The 24,237-nt window shown below is 37.0% G+C and overlaps 1 protein-coding gene across 1 annotated transcript in view; it reads left to right on the forward strand.

The window, feature by feature from the left end:
• Nucleotides 1-22,018, forward strand: part of LOC131945850 (uncharacterized) — a 22,525-nt gene extending 507 nt beyond the window's left edge. Inside the window, exon 3 of the mRNA XM_059306463.1 lies at nt 20,969-22,018. Coding sequence (XP_059162446.1) covers nt 20,969-22,018 — 1,050 coding nt within the window. The remainder of the gene's footprint in view (nt 1-20,968) is intronic.
• Nucleotides 22,019-24,237: the final 2,219 nt, after the last annotated feature.

The raw sequence follows: 24,237 nt of genomic DNA on the forward strand, positions 1-24,237 counted from the left end.
GAATGCAAAAACAGAGTCATAGTGTTCAATAATATAACAGAAGATGAAACACTTAAAAACAATCAATTAGAAACCTTAAACAAAGCTGTTGACACTCTTAAAACTTATACTAGCAAGTACACAACACAACACTTTCAAAAAGCAAACAAATCGACAGAATCTATCTCACGTGAAAAGAAATTATTTACTGATCAAAGTTGGCTTTTGCAAAAACTACACGATGTTAAAAACTACGACACAACGGGAAAAAAATTTATATCGTTAGATCAAATACAAAAGTGATGAACAAATGCTTTCATTTGAACTTCACAAAATCAGCGATACTTCAGTTCTAATGAATGAATTTAAGGAAAATGTTGAAGCCACAAACGCATATATTACAAACACCATTATCGAGTTATCACACAATTTACAACAACATGGTGCTACTAAATCTGAACTATCACTCGAAAATCAGCACTCGCAAATAAACTGTAAAACAGAAGTGGCAAACGATCAACGGGTTTGTCCACACTACGCCAAGGCATGCTGTAAGTCCGTCGGCGACGGCCCAGGTGTCAGGGGAGTCACGGGGCTCTTGGGCGCGACACATTGTTTCTTCCGGCAGTCTGGAAGAAACAATGGTGCAACACTTGATTAGATTTAGTCATCATGTGTAGTAGTGAGACTTATTCCTAGTGTTGTGGGAACTTTTAAACGACTGGATGTGGGGGCCAACCTGCTCATATGTGATGCGCTCAGGATGACACTGTCGCCGGTGGTTTGAAGTAGTAACCTCATCCGCTTATGCAAGATCTCACGGCGCTAAATCACACATTTCCGTTGGGCGTCCCCAATCCAATATATAAACAAATGTTAGGCCTATGATAGAAACCTTTGCGGGGCTGTACTGAACAGCTTCCCAAATTTTCATGGCGATTGGGTGAATGATGCAGTAATGCAAAATAGACAGAAAAATGTTTTTCACATGTACAAATGTATGTGGCCAGCTCACGCGTCGGATAACCTTCTGATTTTGGGGGGGGGGGGGATTCCACAAATGACGTCTAATTTTTATCGATTAACAAAAAGCCAGACCCTCACACACCCCCACCTCAATGACGTCATATATAAATAGTAATTGACTATTAATAATGTTCAATTAATTCTAATCGTTCTAATTAATTTCTAAATAATTATATAAAAATTAATCTTACCTTCCCTGTGTTGTGAATTAGATGTGCCTAATACTATGCAATTAAATTAATATCTGTTGACTAGTGCTGTCTAGTGTCTGACAAAATGTGCTGAAGTGATGAATCGTACGGTTAGGAAGTAGTTCATAAATGATAGATTGATCTACTCGATACTTGCGAGGCTAAAAAAGAGGGATGGAATGGGGGTCGGCTCGGGAAAAATCTTGAAAGAGACAACAAAACGCCTAAGTACGTCAGCACCTCCCATTGAAAAACTTACTCAGGGGAGATTATTCCAAGTATAGACCTTAAAAGTTTACTATGATATTTCTTGTAAAAGCAAAATACAAGTAAACGTTTATAAAAATGAAGTTTCTAGTATTATATTCCTTTTATTATTTGTAGGATACAAGATAGTACAGAATACAAATTCAACCACTATCACAAACACATGTTAACATTGAAAAATGTACAATGAATTTCGGGTCCCTAACTAATGCCGCAAAGAAAAACCGCGCATCATAAAAGCCCACTTCATATGTAGCGGCTTCTCGTGCTATGGGCTTTGTTGTTTTGTTTGTTTTTTTTAATTTTGCCGGCGACCGCGTGTGTTTGATTGTAGGGAAATAGAACTCGGCCTTGACGATGGGATAAAAATACAACTATAAATTAAAAAAATTTGGTCCCCATCCCCTGCCCCATCCGCCACAGTACACTTTGGAGGATCGGTCAAACGGTTACGTGTCCTCTGTTCAGCTATCAAAGGGGGGGGGGGGGGCAAAGAGACAACTAAATTCAAAATTTTTAAAAAATATTAATTATGGTCAGGCTTGGGCCCCTAAACGGCCTGCCCCCCCCCCCCCCCACATTGCGGGAACTGGCAGCACTGTAGTTTTGCCCCTGTATAGATCTTTTGGTTGTTTTTAGGCTTAAAAGCTAGATCATTGTATCCTAATTTCTTTTAACTTTGATGTATTTATTGTTACTAACTAATGTTCAATTAATACGTGTACTAATTTTAAAACGATTTATAATATAAAGACGAGTCTTACCTTCCTTGTTGTGTGAATTAGATTCGTCAACAAAATACTTCATCAGGTAAATGAACAACTACTGACTAGTTTCTTTAAAAAAATATGCAGAAGTGGTCAGTTTACAGTTCAGTAGTTCATAAACGGTTCGTTAATGTATGCATTACAACTTATTGTAAGAGTTAGGGTGTGGTGATGGGTAGAGGTGAGGGGTAGGGGTGAAGGGGGAGGGGAGAGAGTTGGAAAGGTTCATTGGAAAAGGACAAGAAGCGCCGATGAACATCTACATCAATAGTGCCGACTTTTTCCGGTCGTCTAGAAGACCAGGATAGTCGCCGCAACATTTCCCCAGCCCGATTTCAAAGCGTGCCGGCACAGTCAATTTCAGATGCTTCGCTTAAGGGAAATAACTTAAACTTTTACAAATTTATTGATACAGGTGTTAAAATAAAAAATGAACGCAATTATAAATGTATGAGATCGAAATAAATAATTATATTTTTTGTAGAATTCAGGCCAGTAGTTTAAACACACAATCATAAATATGTACTTTAATAATGTCAACAATATAACAATGCTTTTTTGTTCTCCTAATCGACGCCACTAAAAAGAACGGTAGGCTACGTCTTTGAAGTTGTCTATATGTCTGGCGGTCTCTCGAGCTATAGTCTGTGCATTTTTTTCAAAGACGTTTGCCGACTATCGTGTTTGTTTGTAACTGTAGAAGAAAGATAACTCGACCTCCACCTAATTTAAAAAAAAAAAAATTTAATATAATTTAGCCAGGATTTTTGAGCGCCCAATCGGTCTGCCCCCCCCCCCACCCCCCGCATTGCGGGGTCTGGCGGCACTGTAGTTCCGCCCCTGGCTGGGGACCTATGGTCGAAGATACACAAACGAACACTTTTAAAAAGCGGATGAGTTTTACCAGCATCTTCTTGTTTCAACATCGATACCACTCTTAACCAAGCAAGTCCTAAAAGAACAGAGTTTGATAATGCAAGCAATAATTGCTAGCGAAATGTTGCCAGAGCAAAGCGAAAAGATTGATTCATTGAAAAACATTCTGCCAAGACTTGAAAACTTAATAAAAATACTTAGAGAGATAGATAGGAGAACTGGTAAACTGAAATATTTTATAGCAAATGCAAACGACACAAAAAAAATGATAAATGCTCGATTAGAACTGTATAAAAACACAGGAAGTCGTCGGCAATTGATGGCGCACATCCTTAGCACTTTGAATCGACAAGCAACTCAAATTGAATGTGAAACGAAAAATCTGCTGAAAATATGAAAAAAACCTTTTTTTTTAAAAGGTGGCGTATTCGTAAAAAAAGTTTGGTTACTTTATAATTGGCTCAGCTAACATTTTAGCAATTGTTCTTATGAACTGTATATAATCAAAGGCAACAATTATTTGCATAACAGTAGTATATTATGTCCCTTTGGGGTATTATCCGCAGGCGCAGGCGCAGACGCCGGAGGTACAACGAGATATAGTAAAATACTCGGGATGGGGATGGGAGGCGGAGGTACAACGAGATATAGTAAAATACTCCAGGCGCAGGCGCATGCGCAGCCGGAAGGTACAATGAGATATAGTAAAATACTCGGGATGGGGATGGGAATGCGGATGGGCAGGCGCAGACGCAGAGGAGTAGGTCAGTAGGTCTGCACTGGTGACCTTGGTACGTAATCACCATAGGTGACCTAGTTACGTAATCACCAGCGGTGATCTAGTTACGTAATTTAATGAGATTTTAATGAGTTTTTAATTAGTTTGAATTTTAATTTTTTTAATTTTTTATTTATTGTGTTTTGTAATTTTTGTTAACTAGTTACGTAATTTAATTATTTGTTTGATTTAAATTTTTAATTTTTTAAATTTTAAATTTGTTTTATTTTTTTAATTTTTAAATTTTTAAATTTTATTTTTAAATTTAAATTTTATTTTTAATTAATTTTATTAACTAGTTACGTAATTTGATTATTTGTTTGAAATTCATTTTATTTCTTTGTATGTTTTTTTAATTTTAAAATAATCGACCAACGCTAACGTGTACAAAAAATAGAAAATTCTTTCTCTTGACTTCCAACATCCCTTAACGACAGCTGTTACTCGTTAGCGACAGCTGTTACTCATCGACCCGCGAACGAACTTTTCCGGTGCTGCCCGTTTTTGACACCCGCGGTTGATTAATGGCCCCACACTTAACGGTGGCTACCGGGCTTTTTTCATTAGACTACCTCTGTCCATTAACTATGTTCACATATCGTACGACTGGTCATATATTGATCATATTAAAATTAATGTTTCCACATGTCCTACGAACCGTCCCTTGATATGTATGAAAGATTAATGGTTGTAACAATTCGCTTATAGTGAGGGTCAGCGAAAACAAAATATATTTAAGGGTTGGAATTTTCTTCCAACCACCGTTAAATCAGGTTTTGAGATGAAACGAATTCTGGCTAGGCTCGTGCTTTTTTATGGGCAACAGGTACATGTCACTTAGTGCGTTGGTACGTGAGGTATGCGGGGTAGACATGTTTTTACAAGTCTGGAAAAGTAATTAAGTTTTTATGACCGTTCCGATTTTCTTTCGATCTGAGTACCAACTGGCCACCCTGAGACAGATAAACTTAACAAGTGTTCAATACATATTCGATTATAGTAACATGGGTGTGGGATGTGAGAAGGCCGGTGAATGGTGAACAGGTGGTTGAAGGGTGAGCAGGTGGGTGAAGGGAGAGCAGGTAGGTGAAGGGGAGCAGGAGTAGGAGTAAATGATATATAGTAAAAGATTCAACCACATAAATGAGGTGGTTGAGGAGGTGGATATTAATTTTTATTTTAATTTTTTATTTTATTTTCCATCATCTGTTAACTTTAAGGTTCTATAACTCTGTATATTTAAATACATTTTTTTATTCAACCGAGTTTACTTTCCTTAACGTAAGTACATGTAAAGAGGGGTTTCCTATAGATCTGTAATGAATTAGACCTTTTTGACTATGACTTGTTGCCCAGGTGTTGACATGATACGCTTTTTTGAGATACACGTACACACACACACATACATACACATACACACACACACACGAAATTCATACTAGGTCGGTAAAGGCGGAGAGAACTCATAGGCATACATTATCATGGTGACAACAAAAGCGACCCTTATTTTATTAACATGAAAAGTTTTTTCCAAAAAGTGTCACCATGCCGGTGTTATTTTCGCAGCTGGGTTTATTTTAAATGCACCCCGTGCACGCTTGTTTACATTTTAAAAGACGTGTTGCGCGTCGTCCCCGCGTGTCTCCCCTAATAGAGAAACGAGAGGAAAGACAACTGTTCTAAAATTAGAACAGTCTTGTTTACAGCCACGAGTATCGTACCTTGTGAAAAAATTCTCGTCAGAATCCTTAACTAAACATTCAATTTCTTTAACAAGTTAAAAAATAATTTAGGAAGACAATGGTTAACAACATTAGACGCCACCGTTTTTGTTTTCTGTGACGACAAGGCACAATACAGTTTTGTATTTTATGTCTCAAGTAGAGGGGTGGGATATTTTTTCTTTGTAAGCGTGTTGTAAACGATGGGTAGAGGAGGCGATTACTAAGTAAGAGGGGAGAGAACGTGGTTTGCATCGCGATATTTGAAAACATTGCGATATTTAACCTATGCTTACAGACCTCAACCAAAAAAGACAAAGAAACTAGAAGGAAGACGAATACATATCTACATAATACATTACGTCTAATTACAATTTTTTTTACCACTCAATGTATTTTGTTTTTCTATATCTTGCGTTGCCATCTTAATTTTTGATCACCTTAGTAAAAATTTGCTTAAGATTATAAACTTCAAGTTTTAAAAAACAACAACGTTATAGTACGTCGTGTCAAATGGCACGCCGTTTAAAATGTCTACATTTAATGTTCAACAAAATAGTGACGTAAAAACTAAATATGATATGACGTTAGCATACAAATCATTCAATTAAATCACTCTAAAGTACAAATCAATAATTTTGATTGATTAAGTGGCTGTGTGAGTTATTTTTATCACTATTCGCCCTTCCCCTTCCCTTTGTCCGCAACCCTTCCTCTTCTCCCATCCCTAAGCTCAATACCAACCGATAGATAAACAGACCGTACCACTTTTGTAACGAAACACCACTCTATCAGCCAGATAGTTGGCGAACGCTCCCGGATTCGTTTAAATGATTATACACAGATGGCGACCAGCCTAAATAAAAGAAAGCTAACACGATAGTTTACTAGGACTCGTACTTGATGTCTAGGGGAAACACTAGAGAAACTACTGATGCCAACAATACATTAAATCTGCATATAACTTTTGATGAGTGTACAAAATCGTGGCAGAACACTAGATTTATACAAGATAAAATAGATTTACAGAATGAACAAAACCCAACTTACAATTTGTGGAAAAAAAAATAATATGATACACTATCACAGCTTTTAACACTTCAGAAAAATCACCTCAGTTTACACAACGCTGCTATAAGCATAAAGAATTACTTAACCGCAAGTAATATAAGAATATGCTGCTTAACTATTTAGTACTACACGGCAACACACAGGGCTTATTATCTCTCAACGACGTCTGGTCAAGTAACTGCCTCGAGAGACCTGTGCGCGGTCTATTTATAGACTTAGGCAACATGGAAGGTCACCTTCAAATCATAAGGTTATTGGTTGGGGTATCACCTGGTCCGAATTAACCAATCATCTCATAATGGACAAGTACTGAGTCTAAGACTTTCTGAAGACAGTGGAAAAAACCAGTGATTACACCACAGACCATATATGGTAAAGTAACAAATGTAAAAATAAAAATTACCAGACCTAAGTAGGTCACACTACCCACACTATACCTATTCCATTAAAGAGACAAAGGATATATGACAAAGTAACAAACCTACAGACAAATATTTATCTACATTCAATTAATGTCACAACCCCCTAGACACCACTCTAACAGACTGGGATACATAACTTGTAGATACCACTCCTCAATGAATATCTCATGCACCCTATCCTTTGTTCGCAACCCCCGCTCCCACCCCTAAACACATTAACACCCGCTAGATAAACAGACCGTACATCTACCCACACTATTCCTTGGACATACAAAGGACAAAGTAACCAACCTACAGACAAACATTTATCCGTATTCGTTTACTGTCACAAGTGACAACGTTCCCATCCAACTTTTAAATCTTTCCCAACCGATTCCTAAACATGCATGTACCAATTTTGAAACATGCCTCGGTGAAACCAAAACTCCTCCGACCCTAGTTTAACTCTGCCTCACCAATTCCAAAACAGTCCTGTGCCAAACATCCATGTACCAACTTTGAAACCTGTCTTGGTGAAAACAAAGACCGTACCAGTCTAGTGTAAACTCTACACCAACCAACTCCTAAACATGCATGGTCCAAGTTTGAAACCTATCTAGGTGAATACAAAAACCGCCCCACGGTAGTATGAACACTACCCCCATCAATTCCAAAACATGCATGCACCAAACATCCATGTACCAACTTTGAAACCAGCCTCGGTAAATCCAAAACACCTCCAACCGTAGTATGAACTCTGCCCCCGTCAATTCCAAAACATGGATGAACCAACATTGAAACACGCCTCGGTGAAACCCAAACTCCTCCGGCGCTAGTATCAACTCTACCCCATCTATTCCAAAACATGCATGTAACAACTTTGAAAACTGCCTCGGTGAAAACTCCCCCGACGCTAGTATAAACTCTACACCAACCAACACCAAAACATGCATGTACCAACTTCGAAACATGCCTCGGTGAAAACTTCACCGACTCTAGTATAAACTCTACACCAACCAACTCTAAAACTTGCAAGTACCAACTTCGAAACCATCCTCGGTGACAACTTGCGCCTGCGGATAATACCCAAAAGGGACCTAATATACTACTACTCATAACCTAATAATATTTTTTCCGTTAATCTATTAGAAATAGCTGCATATTAATTTGTAAATGTCAACATAAAAATTTGTTTTAGTGTTAAAATAGGTCAACATGTGTATTTCTATGCAATTTTATTTAATAGTGTTACACAAATTTTCTTAGTTTTTCTTCCTGAGAAACAGACAATTTTTGTTTTATGTTTCTAGTTTGCTCATTCAATCTTAGAATTTTACAATTTACGTATTGTGCTCACAGTTTTACTTTTTACATTTTACACACATTGTTATCAGTTTTCATTATTGTTAACGGAAACCTTTTTGTCTTGGACAATTGCATCTTTGCTTATGTCAAAGCTTAAAAATGTATCTAATATTTAATCTAAATAAGCGTGTTTGCTTCAGCAGAGACAATGAATATTTTATTTAGATTATAATAAGTAGTTACAAACAAAAAGCACACATTAAATATGACTAAATAATGTTTCCATACATTTATGAAATGTGGTTATAAAAGCAGCTTTTTTTATAAAAATGAGAATAAACAGCAAACTTTAACTTTTAAAAGTGACAAAATTGTGAAGTCAAAATTGCTGACACACCCATTTCTCCTTGGCCACACACAGTTACAAATATCTAAGCTCCTTATTCATATATATTATGTATAAGTAGCTTTTATAAAAATCATTGCAGTATGTAATTCAGGCCTTGCCTTAATTAAAGCGCAAAGGTTTCTGGGCGAGTCTATTCGATTCTTTAAAGTGTTTTTTTAATCTTGTTCCATCTTTAATTCGACATATTTATCAAATTAAAATTATATACCAAATAAAGAAGTCATAATTAATTTCTTTCTTTAACTTCAATTTGTTTTTAATACTTTTATTTTTGTAAAATTGTATAAAAGAAATGTCATTGCTTAAATATTTATAATGTATTTGGCAGTTGTTTTGATGTAAAGTGGTGTATTTTGGACATAATATGTGTGTGTGTTTTGTTTTGTTTCTTAAAGTATAGTGAAATGCGTAAGAGGTGATGTCTTTGGAGGGGGAGAGAGGGAACCTGATACTTGTGGTTGATGGTTGGGGTATATGTATATTTTGGTGTTTATGTTTGTGTTTATATTAGCGCATTTGGTTGTTTTATTTTTAGATGTAGATGTGAGATTAGGGGGAGAATGTTTATGTCTATGTTCTTTTTGTTTGTGGTTCTTGCTGGTGATGGTTAGGGTAAGGTTTGGAGTTAGGTTTAGGTTTACATATTTTCTATAGTGCATATATACATCATTTCGAAATGTAATATAGTCTCAAGATTGGGGCAGAGCCGGTATTTGACGCTGAATAAATACACAGGTCACGGTCCTTACAAATAGGTTTTTCACAAAAGCCAGTGCATAGCCTGGCCGGGATGGCTAGTTGTAAATACCAACCAGACCGCTGATGTGGTGCTGGGTATTGCGACGTTCTGTAACTATTAACTGGCCAGTATTGACCGTGGGAAACTTGGTGGCTTGTCCAATGAGGTTGGACACTAGTGATGGTGCATAATTACACCTGCACCTGGACTTTCGAGAACCCGGCATTTTAAGAAGGGTGCACACAGTGCTGGCTTAGACTACTACGGAAGATGAGTAGTCGGTGGCAGCCTTCAATGTAGTAGAAGGTACATGTTTTTTTGTTTTGTCTTTTACTTATCCACCTGTCACTTAGTTACCCTCAGTTTAAACTAACGATTTAATTATTTAAAATTGATAGTTAGACCACGATGTACGGTTTTTTAATAGTTTCTTAGAAGTTTATCTTCTGTGGTTAAAATACCCACTTTCTTAACTAGACTCAAGTTTATTACATTTTATGGATAAAAAAGTAACAACAGATATTTTGTCAAAAGTTTAATGAAAATGGTCTTTTTTCCTAGTACAATAATATTTAAATTGAGACCACTGAATTCACAAGAATCCTTCCATCATATTGTTGACATCGATTAAATAAACCGGGAGTGTCCTCCCCTAAACTTTCTAGAATATTCGTATATGTCACTTAAGGGGACATGATTTTTACTCCATTTTAATTACTTAAACTTTTAAAAATAGAATAGAATCTCGTAGAAAAAACGAATTGCGCACCAAGTGAGAAGCCAAACAAAATGTATATAATAGTGCGGAATATTATTTGAACTTTATAAATTCGCATTCGTTTTTACTTTCTCGTATATACGAAGTATAGAGAAAGTCTTGCAATCGTTTTACACCTCACTGATACGGAAAAACATAATTTTGCAATCTTGTCCGTATGTCTGTGTGTCTGTGTGTCTGTGTGTCTGTGTGTCTGTGTGTCTGTCTGTCCGTGTGTAAACACGATAACTTGAGTACCGTTACAGCTAGGTTGATGAAATTTCATATATAAGTATTTTTCAAAATCGTGATCCGTATCAACTTTTGAGCGATTTCCGATAACCGGAAGTGGTACTTTTCCTACTTTGAATTTTTCAAAAGCCTATAACTTGAGTACTATTTCAGATAGATAAATGAAATTTCACATGTAAGTAAAAGATCTAATTCTCTACCTTCTGTCAAAGTTAGAGTAATTTCCGTTGACCGGAAGTACTAATTGACGCTATTTCCGATTTATAAAGTACTAATAATTAAATCGTTTCTTTGTAAGGTGCTAAATAAAGCAAGTAAAGCAGGTGAGTGAGAAAGAGATTGTTGGTCTGTGCCATGGGATGAAGAGTGTTTGTTGGCTGTCGGTGATGTGAGGCTAAAGATGATAGAAGCAAAGGCCATTAAGCGAAATAAAGTGCGGTTCCGAGTTGATTCTGGTGCAACTGTCAATACACTTCCAAGCAAGTAAAAAAAATAAACCGGGAGTGATCTCACCTAAACTTTCTCGAATATTCTTATATATAACAACAGGGGATGGGAACTCGGGATACAGTTATATTTTTTAATCCATTTTAAATACTTAAACTTTTTAAAATAGAATAGAATCTCATAGAAAAAAGAATTGCGCACCAAGCGAACGCCAAATAAAGATGTTCATAATAGTGCGCAATATTATTAGTACTTTATATGCGTTTTTTTGAGAAATCTGAAATAGCGTAAATTAGTACTTCGGGTCAACGGAAATTACTCAAAATTTAAAAGAACATAGAGAATTAGAACTTTTACTTACATGTGAAATTTCATTTATCCATCCAAAATAGTAATCAAGTTATAGGCTTTTGAAAAATTCAAAGTAGAAAAAGTTCCACTTCAAATTATCGTGTTTAAACACACACAGACACACAGGGTTTCTGTTGTTTTGCTAGGGGTGTTGAATTGTAGATGAGTCTGTATGTTATTTCCCTGGCTTTGGGTGTGATGGTTTTAAAGTATACGTTTCTGAAGGGGTCTATTGTGTCTGTTAGAGCGTATTTCCTACAGCATTGAATTCTGTTGTGTAATGGGGTTGAGAGTTTTTGCACTAACTTTTTGTAGATGTTTTGTGATTTTTCGTGGAAAAAAGTTTTTCGTTGTTTTTTAATATTTGTAAGCATTCTATGTAAAAGGGACTCTGTTTTCGTCCTATGTAATGTGGAGTTTTATTATTGATTTTTGTAAGTTTGTTGAGCTTAATGCCTACATAGTAGTGAACTAAAGTGTGAAAGTTTGGTTGACTAATTATTCTGCTAATGTGTGTTAGTCTGAATGTATTGGTTTTGGTCTGTATATCGTGCAGGTTTATTCCTCCATGAAGTTTGTTTTGTACTAGCGTATTGTGGCTGATGTTTGTAATTGTGGTCTGAAATATGTTCTCTCTGATGATTTTATTCAGATGTTTAATTGTTGGCTTGGCATAGTTTTAGCCGTGGCTATATAGGTAATTTTTGGGATGATGTACCTATTAATTATAGATGACCTAGCAAAAATTGTTGTTGAGCTAAATTTATAACGTGCTATGGTGTTTTGGATTTTGCTTGAGACTTGTTTCTATCAACATTGTTATTGGTGTGTGGGTTGTTGTAATGGGTTATGCCGTAAAGTTTTAATTTGTTTGTACCTAGCATGTTTAGTGGGTAATTTGGTTTGTTGATCCAATGTCCAAGTCCTATGATTTTGGTTTCCATTAGATTAATTTTTGACCCGCTACCCAGCCCAAAGTTAAGGAAAGTGTCTGTTATTAGAATGATAGATTTTTCGGTTTGGGGGGTAAATGCTGTATCATCAGTGTACGCTAGAATTTTTTTTTGTTTAATTGATTTGGAATGTCGATTCCTCTGATGTCTCTAGTGCAGTGGTTCCCAACCTTTTTCGAGTGGCGACCCCTTTTATAAAAAGTAAGTGACCCTCGACCCCCATAGAATTAAAAAGCCGAAATTAGTATGGAAATTAATAAGCACTAAATTAAGATTTTCTAGTAGACTTTCAATATGAACTACTCTTGATAACTATTTTAATAGCATGAGTAAAATTGAATACTATTAACTAAACCTTCGTGGTTAAGTTTTTAATTTTAAAAAAAATTTGTTAACGCCAACCTATGTCATTATAATTATCTTAATTTTGTTTTTAATCGAAGAATAGTGTTGAAAATATATTCTCGAAAAGTCAATCAATTTTACGTTTGGGTATGAATGGTGAATACTGCACCAGAACTGTGTCTGAAGTTTTTCATCTTACTCGGAATCATTCTGCAAATCAAAGAATTCATCTTGTAATTCATCGGTAATGCTGGCAACATCAAGGGAAGAAGAGAATGGGTAATGCGTAAATGCAGATTCTTCTTTTTTTCAGCTCAGAGAAATAGCAATGCAGTTCGTTTTCAGGAGATTCAAGATGCCCAGAAATCGCTTCTTTCAAAATTTTAATTATCTCACAATCAGATTCATTTACCACACCGCAGAGTTTCTCAAATTTACAATATTTCCAAGATTTATTTTCTTTACCTATTTTGCAGCTTCGATAAAAATGCCCAGAGATTATCATGGAAAGTTATAATATTCGTTCATTTTCCCTGAAGCTTCAGGTTAAGCTTATCTTGATGTTCGAACACATCTGCTAGATATGATACTCTCTCCAACCACATAGACTATGTCGTTTTAAGTATACCAAAAAGTCTTGTTTCCTTTGCACTTCCAAGAACAATTTGATTTCAGATTTCAATTCAAAAACACAATTTACAACATTTTGTTTGACAGCCAGCGTCCTGTAGTGTAGAAGAGCAGAACCTAGTGATCTATATTAATGTTTTTGCTCAGTTCTTTGAAGGCTCCAGATTTTATATAATTTACGACTTATACTAGCAATGGACTCTTGATGTCGATTGGTTAGGGTAGTGGTTAGGGAGCTAAATCTTTTCTGTTTTCTGAAAGCCCGATTTTAACCTAAACATAGATGGCGCACAATCCGTACAAACCCCCACAGCCGTTCTAACCAATTTTAATCATCCAGTTTCAAAAAAGGTATTTATTTTCTCCATGCTATCTTCACAAAAGAGCAACTCTACTTTACTATCATCCGCATGAATATAGACACAGACCAGCAACTGCGAACACAAACTCACGTCTGTTGATTTATCAACTTGAAAAGCAAACAATGGTGAAAGCTTAATTTCAATAAAACTGTGTTATTTAACATTTACGTACATGCAGCGTTTGATGAGATTTTCTCCTATTTTTTTTTTTTTTTTTTTTTTTTTTTTTTTTTTTTGCTTGGCATTTTCTATTGCGACTTCATTTGATGCTGGTGAAAACTTCCTGTTCGATCAAGTCTCTGGCGTTTGCAACTAGCTTCTTACCGACGAAAGAACTCCATATATTTTTTGGTGTGTTCCGAATGACTCGTCTCAAATGACGTTTTAGTTTTGAAGATTTCATAGATTCGTGACTGAGAACAACTTTGTACAGTGCGCTTTGTTTCTTCTCTATTACATTTCCAGTGATGTTAATGAAGCCGAATTTCAAAAATTCTTCTAAATATTTATGTTTTGTTTCAAATTACTAAGGTTTAGTATACCAGTTGGCGACCCCCCAGAAAGACCTTCGCGACCCCCCTGGGGGTCGCGACCCCCAGGTTGGGAACCCGTGCTCTAGTGTTTATAATGCATTCTAACAGGGGTTCGAGTGTTAGTATATAAAGGATTGGAGATAGGGGGCAACCTTGTCTGACTGATTTATTTATTCTAAAGGGTTGGGAAATGTTATGGTTTATCAGTAGGTGACTAGGTGCATTAAAATAGATTATTTTTATCCATGTCGTAAAGTATTGTATTAAATTGTTTGCTTCTAAGATAGATTTTGTGAAGGTATTTGTGAGCTACCCGGTCGAAAGCTTTTTCTTGATCTAAACTGAGTATGCATGCTTGTATGTTTTTCTCATGTGTAGTGGATGATGTCTCTAATTAAGTGATTGTGATTTTGTATGTTCCTACCTGTGATGTTGCATTATTAGTCATCATGTATTATTTTGTGCAAGTGTGGTTCAATTTTGGAAACTAGAGCTTTGGTTAGGATTTTGTAATCAATGTTTAAGAGAGAAATAGGTCTATAGTTTTGGGTTAGTTTAGGATCGGTTTTGGGTTTGCGTATTAATGTTATGTATGATCTGTTGAAATTTTCGTGGCATTGTTCTAGCAGAAACATTTCTCTAAAGGTAGCTAAAAGGAGGGGAGTTAGGTCGGCTGAAAAGGCTTTTAAAAATTCGCTTGTCAAGCCGTCCGGTACTGGTGATTTGTTTGAACTTAATTTGAGTATGGCTTTGGTTATGTCGACTGACTGAAAGGGGTGTCAATATTTGCTCTTGTATTTTAGAAAGTTCCGTTTCTGTTGAGTCTATTTGTTTTTTGGTTTTTTTTGTTGAGTCCTTTAAGTATACTTAGTTGTTTTTCTAGTTTAGTTTCTATGTAGGCCCTTACGCTATTAATGTTACATGCATACTGAATAGATACCCGCGTAATGTGTTGTTTTAAATCTTCCCAATGTTGGATTTTGTTACATTTTGGTGATGACTGCGTGTAAAATTATATTATGTCTTTTATAGTGTTGATGTAGCGCTCGTCTAGTAATAGTGTATTATTGAATTGTCGCTATTGTATGGTCGCTAAACTGTAGTGTTTAAAGTGTAAAAACTTTAAAATCTGTCAAGTTTCGATTTTTTTTTCACACGAGTATAATACTTTCTCTATACTTCGTATACCAGAAATTAAAAAGCGTGACAGCCGGACATTGCGATAAATCTGAAAATGTGCTTATTTATGTAGACACAACATGATTTTATGAAACCAGTCTCTGAAATCGAATTTGGTACTTGCAATCTAGAATGTCTATGATGTAGTCCTTCGTTAAGGTTATGGTGCATAATTTAGACATGAAAAACATGATCCTGTAATGTAACCCTGTAAAAACAGCGGTTGGTTTTTAGTTTGGATTAGTCCCAACAAAGTGACAAGATTTCTCCCTCAACAATCAAACACGTATGCAAAAGACTAATTTAGAAAGGAAACTCGCATAAAATCTAGATTTAAAAATCTAACATTGTATTAACCTATACGCAACGAAGCTCGACATACATTGCTGGCATTCAAAGTATAGAATAGCATTAACCAGACGACTGTTATTTTATATTTTTCATTTTTTCTCGTCATTATCCTAATCTATTACCCCTGTCAATTACCTTCTGTACACCACCACAACCCTCCGTTCACGTTTCAGTTCCTGTTTACATTTGCGCTCTGCTGCCTGATTGGTTTTTCTTCCGCAATTTAAAAACGGTCGTAAAACCAGACTACTCCGCAAGCCTGCCAGAGCCAACCAGGTAGTAGCTGTGCTGTGCCATCGTTGAACGCCATAGACTTGGAGCACTGCACTTGCAAAGTAGACTGTAATTTTATAACTGCTTGCTATAGTTATGTACTAAAATTAAACACGTTAAAATGTTTCGATCATACAAGGTATGCTTTATATATTTATTTATTTTAATTTATTTGTTTATTTATTGATTTATTTTTAAATTTATTTATTTATTCATTCATTCGTTCGTTCGTTCGTTCGTTCGTTCGTTCGTTCGTTCGTTCGTTCGTTCGTTCGTTCGTTCGTTCGTTCGTTCGTTCGTTCGTTCGTTCGTTCGTTCGTTCGTTCGTTCGTTCGTTCGTTCGTTCGTTCGTTCGTTCGTTCGTTCGTTCGTTCGTTCGTTCGTTCGTTCGTTCGTTCGTTCGTTCGTTCGTTCGTTCGTTCGTTCGTTCGTTCGTTCGTTCGTTCGTTCGTTCGTTCGTTCGTTCGTTCGTTCGTTCGTTCGTTCGTTCGTTCGTTCGTTCGTTCGTTCGTTCGTTCGTTCGTTCGTTCGTTCGTTCGTTCGTTCGTTCGTTCGTTCGTTCGTTCGTTCGTTCGTTCGTTCGTTCGTTCGTTCGTTCGTTCGTTCGTTCGTTCGTTCGTTCGTTCGTTCGTTCGTTCGTTCGTTCGTTCGTTCGTTCGTTCGTTCGTTCGTTCGTTCGTTCGTTCGTTCGTTCGTTCGTTCGTTCGTTCGTTCGTTCGTTCGTTCGTTCGTTCGTTCGTCCGTTCGTCCGTCCGTCCGTCCGTCCGTCCGTCCGTCCGTCCGTCCGTCCGTCCGTCCGTCCGTCCGTCCGTCCGTCCGTCCGTCCGTCCGTCCGTCCGTCCGTCCATCCCTCCGTCCGTCCGTCCGTCCCTCCGTCCGTCCGTCCGTCCGTCCGTCCGTCCGTCCGTCCGTCCGTCCGTCCGTCCGTCCGTCCGTTCGTTCGTTCGTTCGTTCGTTCGTTCGTTCGTTCGTTCGTTCGTTCGTTCGTTCGTTCGTTCGTTCGTTCGTTCGTTCGTTCGTTCGTTCGTTCGTTCGTTCGTTCGTTCGTTCGTTCGTTCGTTCGTTCGTTCGTTCGTTCGTTCGTTCGTTCGTTCGTTCGTTCGTTCGTTCGTTCGTTCGTTCGTTCGTTCGTTCGTTCGTTCGTTCGTTCGTTCGTTCGTTCGTTCGTTCGTTCGTTCGTTCGTTCGTTCGTTCGTTCGTTCGTTCGTTCGTTCGTTCGTTCGTTCGTTCGTTCGTTCGTTCGTTCGTTCGTTCGTTCGTTCGTTCGTTCGTTCGTTCGTTCGTTCGTTCGTTCGTTCGTTCGTTCGTTCGTTCGTTCGTTCGTTCGTTCGTTCGTTCGTTCGTTCGTTCGTTCGTTCGTTCGTTCGTTCGTTCGTTCGTTCGTTCGTTCGTTCGTTCGTTCGTTCGTTCGTTCGTTCGTTCGTTCGTTCGTTCGTTCGTTCGTTCGTTCGTTCGTTCGTTCGTTCGTTCGTTCGTTCGTTCGTTCGTTCGTTCGTTCGTTCGTTCGTTCGTTCGTTCGTTCGTTCGTTCGTTCGTTCGTTCGTTCGTTCGTTCGTTCGTTCGTTCGTTCGTTCGTTCGTTCGTTCGTTCGTTCGTTCGTTCGTTCGTTCGTTCGTTCGTTCGTTCGTTCGTTCGTTCGTTCGTTCATTCGAAAACACACACACACACACACACACTCACACAGACACACAGACACTCGTACACACAGACAAGATTGCAAAACTATGTTTTTCCGACACAGGGAGCCCTAAAACGTCGAGATTTGCTAAATTCTCGATTTTTTTTTTACTTTCTCGTATATACGAAGTATAGAGAAAGTTTTGTAATCGTGCAAAAAAAATCGAGATTTTTACAAATCTCGACGTTTTACACCTCGCTGATACGGAAAAACATAATTTTGCAATATTGTCCGTATATCTGTGTGTCTGTGTGTTTGTGTGTGTCTGTGTGTTGGTAAACACGATAACTTGAGTACTGTTACAGCTAGGTTGATGAAATTTCATAAGTATTGTTTCAAATACGTAAATCCTATTCATTTTTGGAGCGATTTCCGATAACCGGAAGTGGTACTTTTTTTACTTTGAATTTTTCAAAAGCCTATAACTTGAGTACTATTTCAGATAGATAAATGAAATTTCGCACGTAAGTAAAAGATCTATTTCTCTACCTTCTATCAAATTTCCGTTGACCGGAAGTACTAATTTACGCTATTTCCGATTTCTCAAAAAAACGCATGTAAATGTATAAAGTACTAATAATATTGCGCACTATTATGCACATTTCATTTCACTTGGTGTGCAATTCTTTTTTCTACGAGATTTTATTCTATCTTCAAAACTTTAAGTATTTAAAATGGAGTTCCGATTCCCTGTTGTTTTATATAAGAATATTCGAGAAAGTTTAGGGGAGATCACTCCCGGTTTAATTTGTGCACAATTGCAAGACTTTCTCTATGATTCATATATAAGGCAAAGTAAAAACGCTATGCGATTTCTTTCTATACACGTTGTGTAAAAATAAAAGTCGGATGTGGTTTGATACTGTTCATCCGAAAATTTGGGGAGTTGATAAGATTACTCATCGGAAGGTTTCCTGCACACACAAAAATTCTAAATTTACGGTTTGGTGCCGTTTTGCTATCCGTTGATTGTATGTCCTGCATAACTGGTGCGGGGTAGTACTTGATTCGGCGATAAAACTGCACCAGTAGCATCCATCGGCGCCCCGGCGAAGAAGTGACCCAAAGCGATCATTACGGCTTCTACATTTGTTTTTAAAACAGACATGATTGGCAACAATATTTGTTGACTATATCAAATCAGGCGCGTCCTCTGGCACCCCGGCATGCGACGGTTTGGCGCCCCGGTCTCAGCAGCGAGCACTATGTCGCCGGCGTTTGTTTTATAGAATGATATAGGTTATGGATACAATGGATACAATGGATTACTAGATCTATAGCCGCTCACTAAATCGAATCAGGTGCGTCCTACGGAGCCCCGGCAGGTGCGATTTGGCGCCCATGGCTATCATGTGAGCACAATGATGCGCCTACGTTAGAGTGCATCCTACAATAACGACATGGTATTACACGATATTCGATTAAACCGAGCCAGTATTAATGGATTATGTATTTTTTCGGTTATGTTCAATAATACATAATTTAATTGTTATTTCTTTGGGTTCAAACACTACTATCAATTTCAAATAGGATACGATTGGCTGCTCTTCTAATTCGAGAATATAATAATTTTATTATAGAGAAACTAAAATCTAGAACTAAGGTCACTTATTAACTTAGCTTTGTGAACTCCTATTCTAGGTCAACTAATAAAGACGGATATTTCTCATTTGACCTACATTTGCTATACACACAAAGCACGTGAACAAATACTGTCCTAAATTACAGTGTTCTTCCATGCTCAATGCAGCTGCTGTGGGTACTAAGTGTCACTGCTGTGGGTACTCAGTGCCACCGGTGTGGGTATTCACTACTATTGTTGATGGTACCGTTTGTTTCCGAATTCGGTTCTTCGTGCTACGGCTGTTGTGCTCGAATGATTCTGCTACAGATTACTAATGACAGTTCTGTAGCTACATATTGCCACTGGTATGGGTACTCAGTGCTGAAACAGTGGGTACTGAGTGTTGAGGCCATGTGTACTGAGTGCTAAAGCTGTGGGTACTCACTGTTGAAGCTTTAGGTACTCAGTTTTACTGCAGTCGATTGTTGGTGTCAGTGCTGTGGGTACTCAGCGCTGGAGCTGTTGGTAATCGATAACGTTGATATAGGTACTCAGCCTTAGCAGTGGGTACTCAGTATCACTGCTGTGAGTGCTTAGTGCTCAAACTGTGGTTGCTCAGTGTCACTCATATTGGTACTCAGTGCTGAAGATGTGGGTACTCAATAACACTGCTGTCGGTACTTAATGCCAGTATAATGCCACTAATGTGGGTATTCAATAGCACTGCACTAGGTAGTTTTTGTCAGTATTCAACCTTACTGTATTTGTTACGAGGTGTAGGTCTATACTCAGTGTTATTATTGTCAAGATCACTGTGAAGACCTTTCTTTGGTGGTATCCAGGAAAGTGGTCGACCATCTCACTTCCTGTTGTCCATTTATTTTGTATGTTTTCCTAATATTTTACAATGCTATTTCAAATCTAAATTCGTTAAATTGTACCCAGAAACATGATCACACTACTCCAGTATCGCTCTCTCTCCATACGCAAATGTCAATGAAACAGGTGAACTCTACTTCACCTACTACATGGACAGTAACGTTCTAAATTGCACTTTTATTCATAGACCAAGACTATATTGTAAAACGTTTACTTTTTTATAATCATACTTGAATGAATGACAGCTTGGTGATGCATCGTATTTCGTTATACCTGCTTGGCACCCAAGTATCATTTTATGTCTTATTGCCGGATGTCGCGAAAGCGCGACAAACCGTAATCAGCAGATAAGTTCCAAGATTATTCTCATATGTGATTTATACTGCTTATATACATAAAAGAGTGAATAATAAAGCTATTAGTATTTTGTGTAGCAAAAACGGATCATCTATTTAGTAATAATAATCAATGTTAGTAGGCTGAATACACGAAGACAAAAAAAATACGATGCGCGTGAGTCAAGAGAGTGTGACGTCATAAATTTCAACTTGACAACGTGACCATTGGTACCGATACAACCGTCTGGGTGTACCCAATACACAACGACCGGCAGCAGTAGGATAAATTTACCTATGCGCATATGCTATGCGCTAAATCGGTATGTCGCGAAAACGCGTCAGTCGGCGTTACAGTCATTTGTTATTAAAAATAAACGAAGCTCCAACAAAATTGTTAAGTAATTGGCTTTATGGCATTTAAGTTTGCCAACACATTACTGTTGAAATAACAAAGTATCACAACATTGTCCTTTGTGTATTAATAATTTTGATGTAAATATGTAGGCGTATAATAATTATTGTTCAATATTATTTGTATTTCTTCAGAACTTTTTGCTTCAACCACCAAAAGAATTGGATTTAATTTTAATTGGAAAAAGAGGAAACGGTAAAAGTGCGTCTGGCAATTCAATTCTAAACAAAAAAATTTTTAGACAAAGCGATTGTTATGAATTAGAAACTACATATCCATCTTATGATACATGCGATTTTTTTGGCTACAAAACACAAGTTGTTGATTGTTCAGGAATTTTTGACAGTTACTGGAATGTTGAACAAGGAAATGAAATGTTGTTTCGTATTGCAATTCAAAATGTTGTATTAGCCAACCCAAAAGGTTACCACGCTTTTATTATTGTCATAAGATTTGGGGGACGCTTTACAATCGACGAAATAGAAACTATCAAACTTATAAAAATAATTTTGGGAGAAGGAGTCTTGGAAAAATATGGCATTATTTTAATGACAAATGGAGACTCGTTTAAAAGGCATCCTGATTTAACCCTAGATTCGTTTTGTAAAAAGCAAACTGGATTTTTTAAAGACATACTATTAGAATGTAAAAACAGAATAGTTGTCTTCGATAATGTGACAGATAATGAAGACACTAAAATGAAACAGAGACAAAATTTATTTGAAATGGTTAAGAGTCTAAATAATAATGATCAAAGATATCAAAATGAACATTTCAAAAAAGCTAAACAATTATTAAAAAATGAGCATGCTTATCAAAGAAAAGATTTCATAAATACGCAGAGTTTTATTTTAGATACAGATAATCCTGAAATTTTGAGAACGATTTCGGAAGATGTTCATACATTGAAACTGAAGGGAGCAGATATCACCCCAGATGAAAAAAATCTAGTAGAGCCAGTAAAACATTTGTTAGCAAACCTTGATGAGACACAAGGCTTTGTTGTTGAACGTATACAGGCGATAAGTAACAATACAAATACAAAACATAAACAAGAGAACGCTGACCTGGGTACCAGATTTCAAGATATTTTACAGAGTTTCCAACACTCAAAGAAAAGATTCGATTACGCTTATTATCCTCTTTTGAAACATTGTGTTAAAAAAATCTGGCGACATAGATAATCATTGTCTCATTAGAAAGTAATCAAAAGAAATGAGAAGTTTTTATTGTTTTTTTATGTATAAATAGTAGTTTATTCTAATATTTCGATCTTATGAGAATTTTTTTTCTGTAAACACTTCATAAGTGATAAATTGATTGAGTGATTATTTGTTTGTTTGTTTGATTGATTCATTGTTTGTTTGATAGATTGATTGATTGATCGATCGATCGATCGATTGATTGATTGATTGATTTGATTGATTGATTGATTGATTGATTGATTGATTGATTGATTGATTGATTGATTGATTGATTGATTGATTGATTGATTGATTGATTGATTGATTGATTGATTGATTGATTGATTGATTGATTGATTGATTGATTGATTGATTGATTGATTGATTGATTGATTGATTGATTGATTGATTGATTGATTGATTGATTGATTGATTGATTGATTGATTGATTGATTGATTGATTGATTGATTGATTGATTGATTGATTGATTGATTGATTGATTGATTGATTGATTGATTGATTGATTGATTGATTGATTGATTGATTGATTGATTGATTGATTGATTGATTGATTGATTGATTGATTGATTGATTGATTGATTGATTGATTGATTGATTGATTGATTGATTGATTGATTGACATTCTAGCCGCTGATTGATTGAAGTCATTGGTAAAATCTAGATCTTCCAGCCTTTTGGTGAAACTGTACTAGATTCCGGTGTCGTTGTTTGTAGTTTTCTGCATAATCCAGTCGATTGCCAGCAAGAATGTCATTGGCAATAGCATACATCCCTGTCTCACTCCCTTCTTAACTGTGAAGGGGTAGAATGAAAAATAAACCTGGAGTGATCTCCCCTAAACTTTCTCGAATATTCTTCTACGGGGGATGGCAACTCGGGATAGGGACAATATTTGTAATCCATTTTTAATTACTTAAACTTTTAAAAATTGAATAGAATCTCGATGAAAAAAAAATGCACACCAAGTGAACTCCAAACAAAATGTGTATAATAATGTGGACAAATTATTAGTACAGGGTAAATCTAACATTGTGTATGTTTGGGTTGGATACTGAAGTTTGCAGTTTTTTTTAAATAATCTCATTACAACCGACAAAGCTATTGATATGCCTCTACCCATGTCACCGCCATTATCACTGTCCCCACCCAGAGAATAGGAGCTACCCATTTCACCGCCCTTGATTATGTCCGCTTCCAACAGTGACAAACAATGTGCGGAGGTTACGATCACTACCAAATTGTTAGATTGACTAACACCTGAAAATACCTATACATTTTCTTCAAACCTAACTCAGCCAACTGATTTGGATAGTCCAAAAACTATACTGAATGAATCATTTCATCAAACCACACAATTGGAAAACAGCTTAAGATCCTCTATTTTGAATGAAATCACCAGTGTTAAAAAAGCTTTTAAAGCTGAAAAATTACAGTTTAACAGCCAGCTGGAAACACGTGAACCTTAAGAAGCGCGTTATTAATCAAGAAAATACTTCTGAGTTACTACAAAAACAACTCACAACCAAGAAGCCCTCTTGCAGCACTATACCCACCTCAACATGTGAGGATAAAAAACAACTAATAAATGAAACAAAAATACCATCGGCAAGCAAAATGCAAGAAGCTCCGTTCCCAATCCCTGTTAAAATTACACAACGTGAAGACAGAGCGCGTTTATCCAAACCATTGGAACAGTAGAGTCCCAGCACCCTGCTTCGACAACGCACTGAAAGTGATTCTACACAATACAGCGTCCCAACGGTCAATCTGTCCCAGTTGTCCAACGCGCTACTCACTACGGCACTAATAGAGATAGCACACGACATGTCGCCGTCCCCTACACCAACCAAACAACGAAACACCATTTGACACTTGGTGACTCTACACTTAAAGGTGCCCATCCTGATATAATGGCCACGGATCATTACCAGCGTGTATTGGTAATAGCGCTGCCTGGGGCAAATTTTGATTAAAAAAATAGGGACATTATTAGTAGCCGCTCACGTGACTCTAGCACCACAACTGTAACCTTACATTGTGAAGTCAACGACAGTCTATCAAACGTTAGACTGTCACAAGCTAATATGCTAGAAATTGTGAGATGTATCACACACAAATTCCCAACGCAAGAATCCGAATTTCATTCATTGTACCCCCATGTCGGGGCAAGGATAGGCACTTGATTGAAATAAATAAT

The sequence above is a fragment of the Physella acuta genome, unplaced genomic scaffold, assembly GCF_028476545.2.
Source record: "Physella acuta isolate Inbredline_101_S28 unplaced genomic scaffold, ASM2847654v3 ptg000538l, whole genome shotgun sequence".
NCBI classification, from domain to species: domain Eukaryota; kingdom Metazoa; phylum Mollusca; class Gastropoda; family Physidae; genus Physella; species Physella acuta.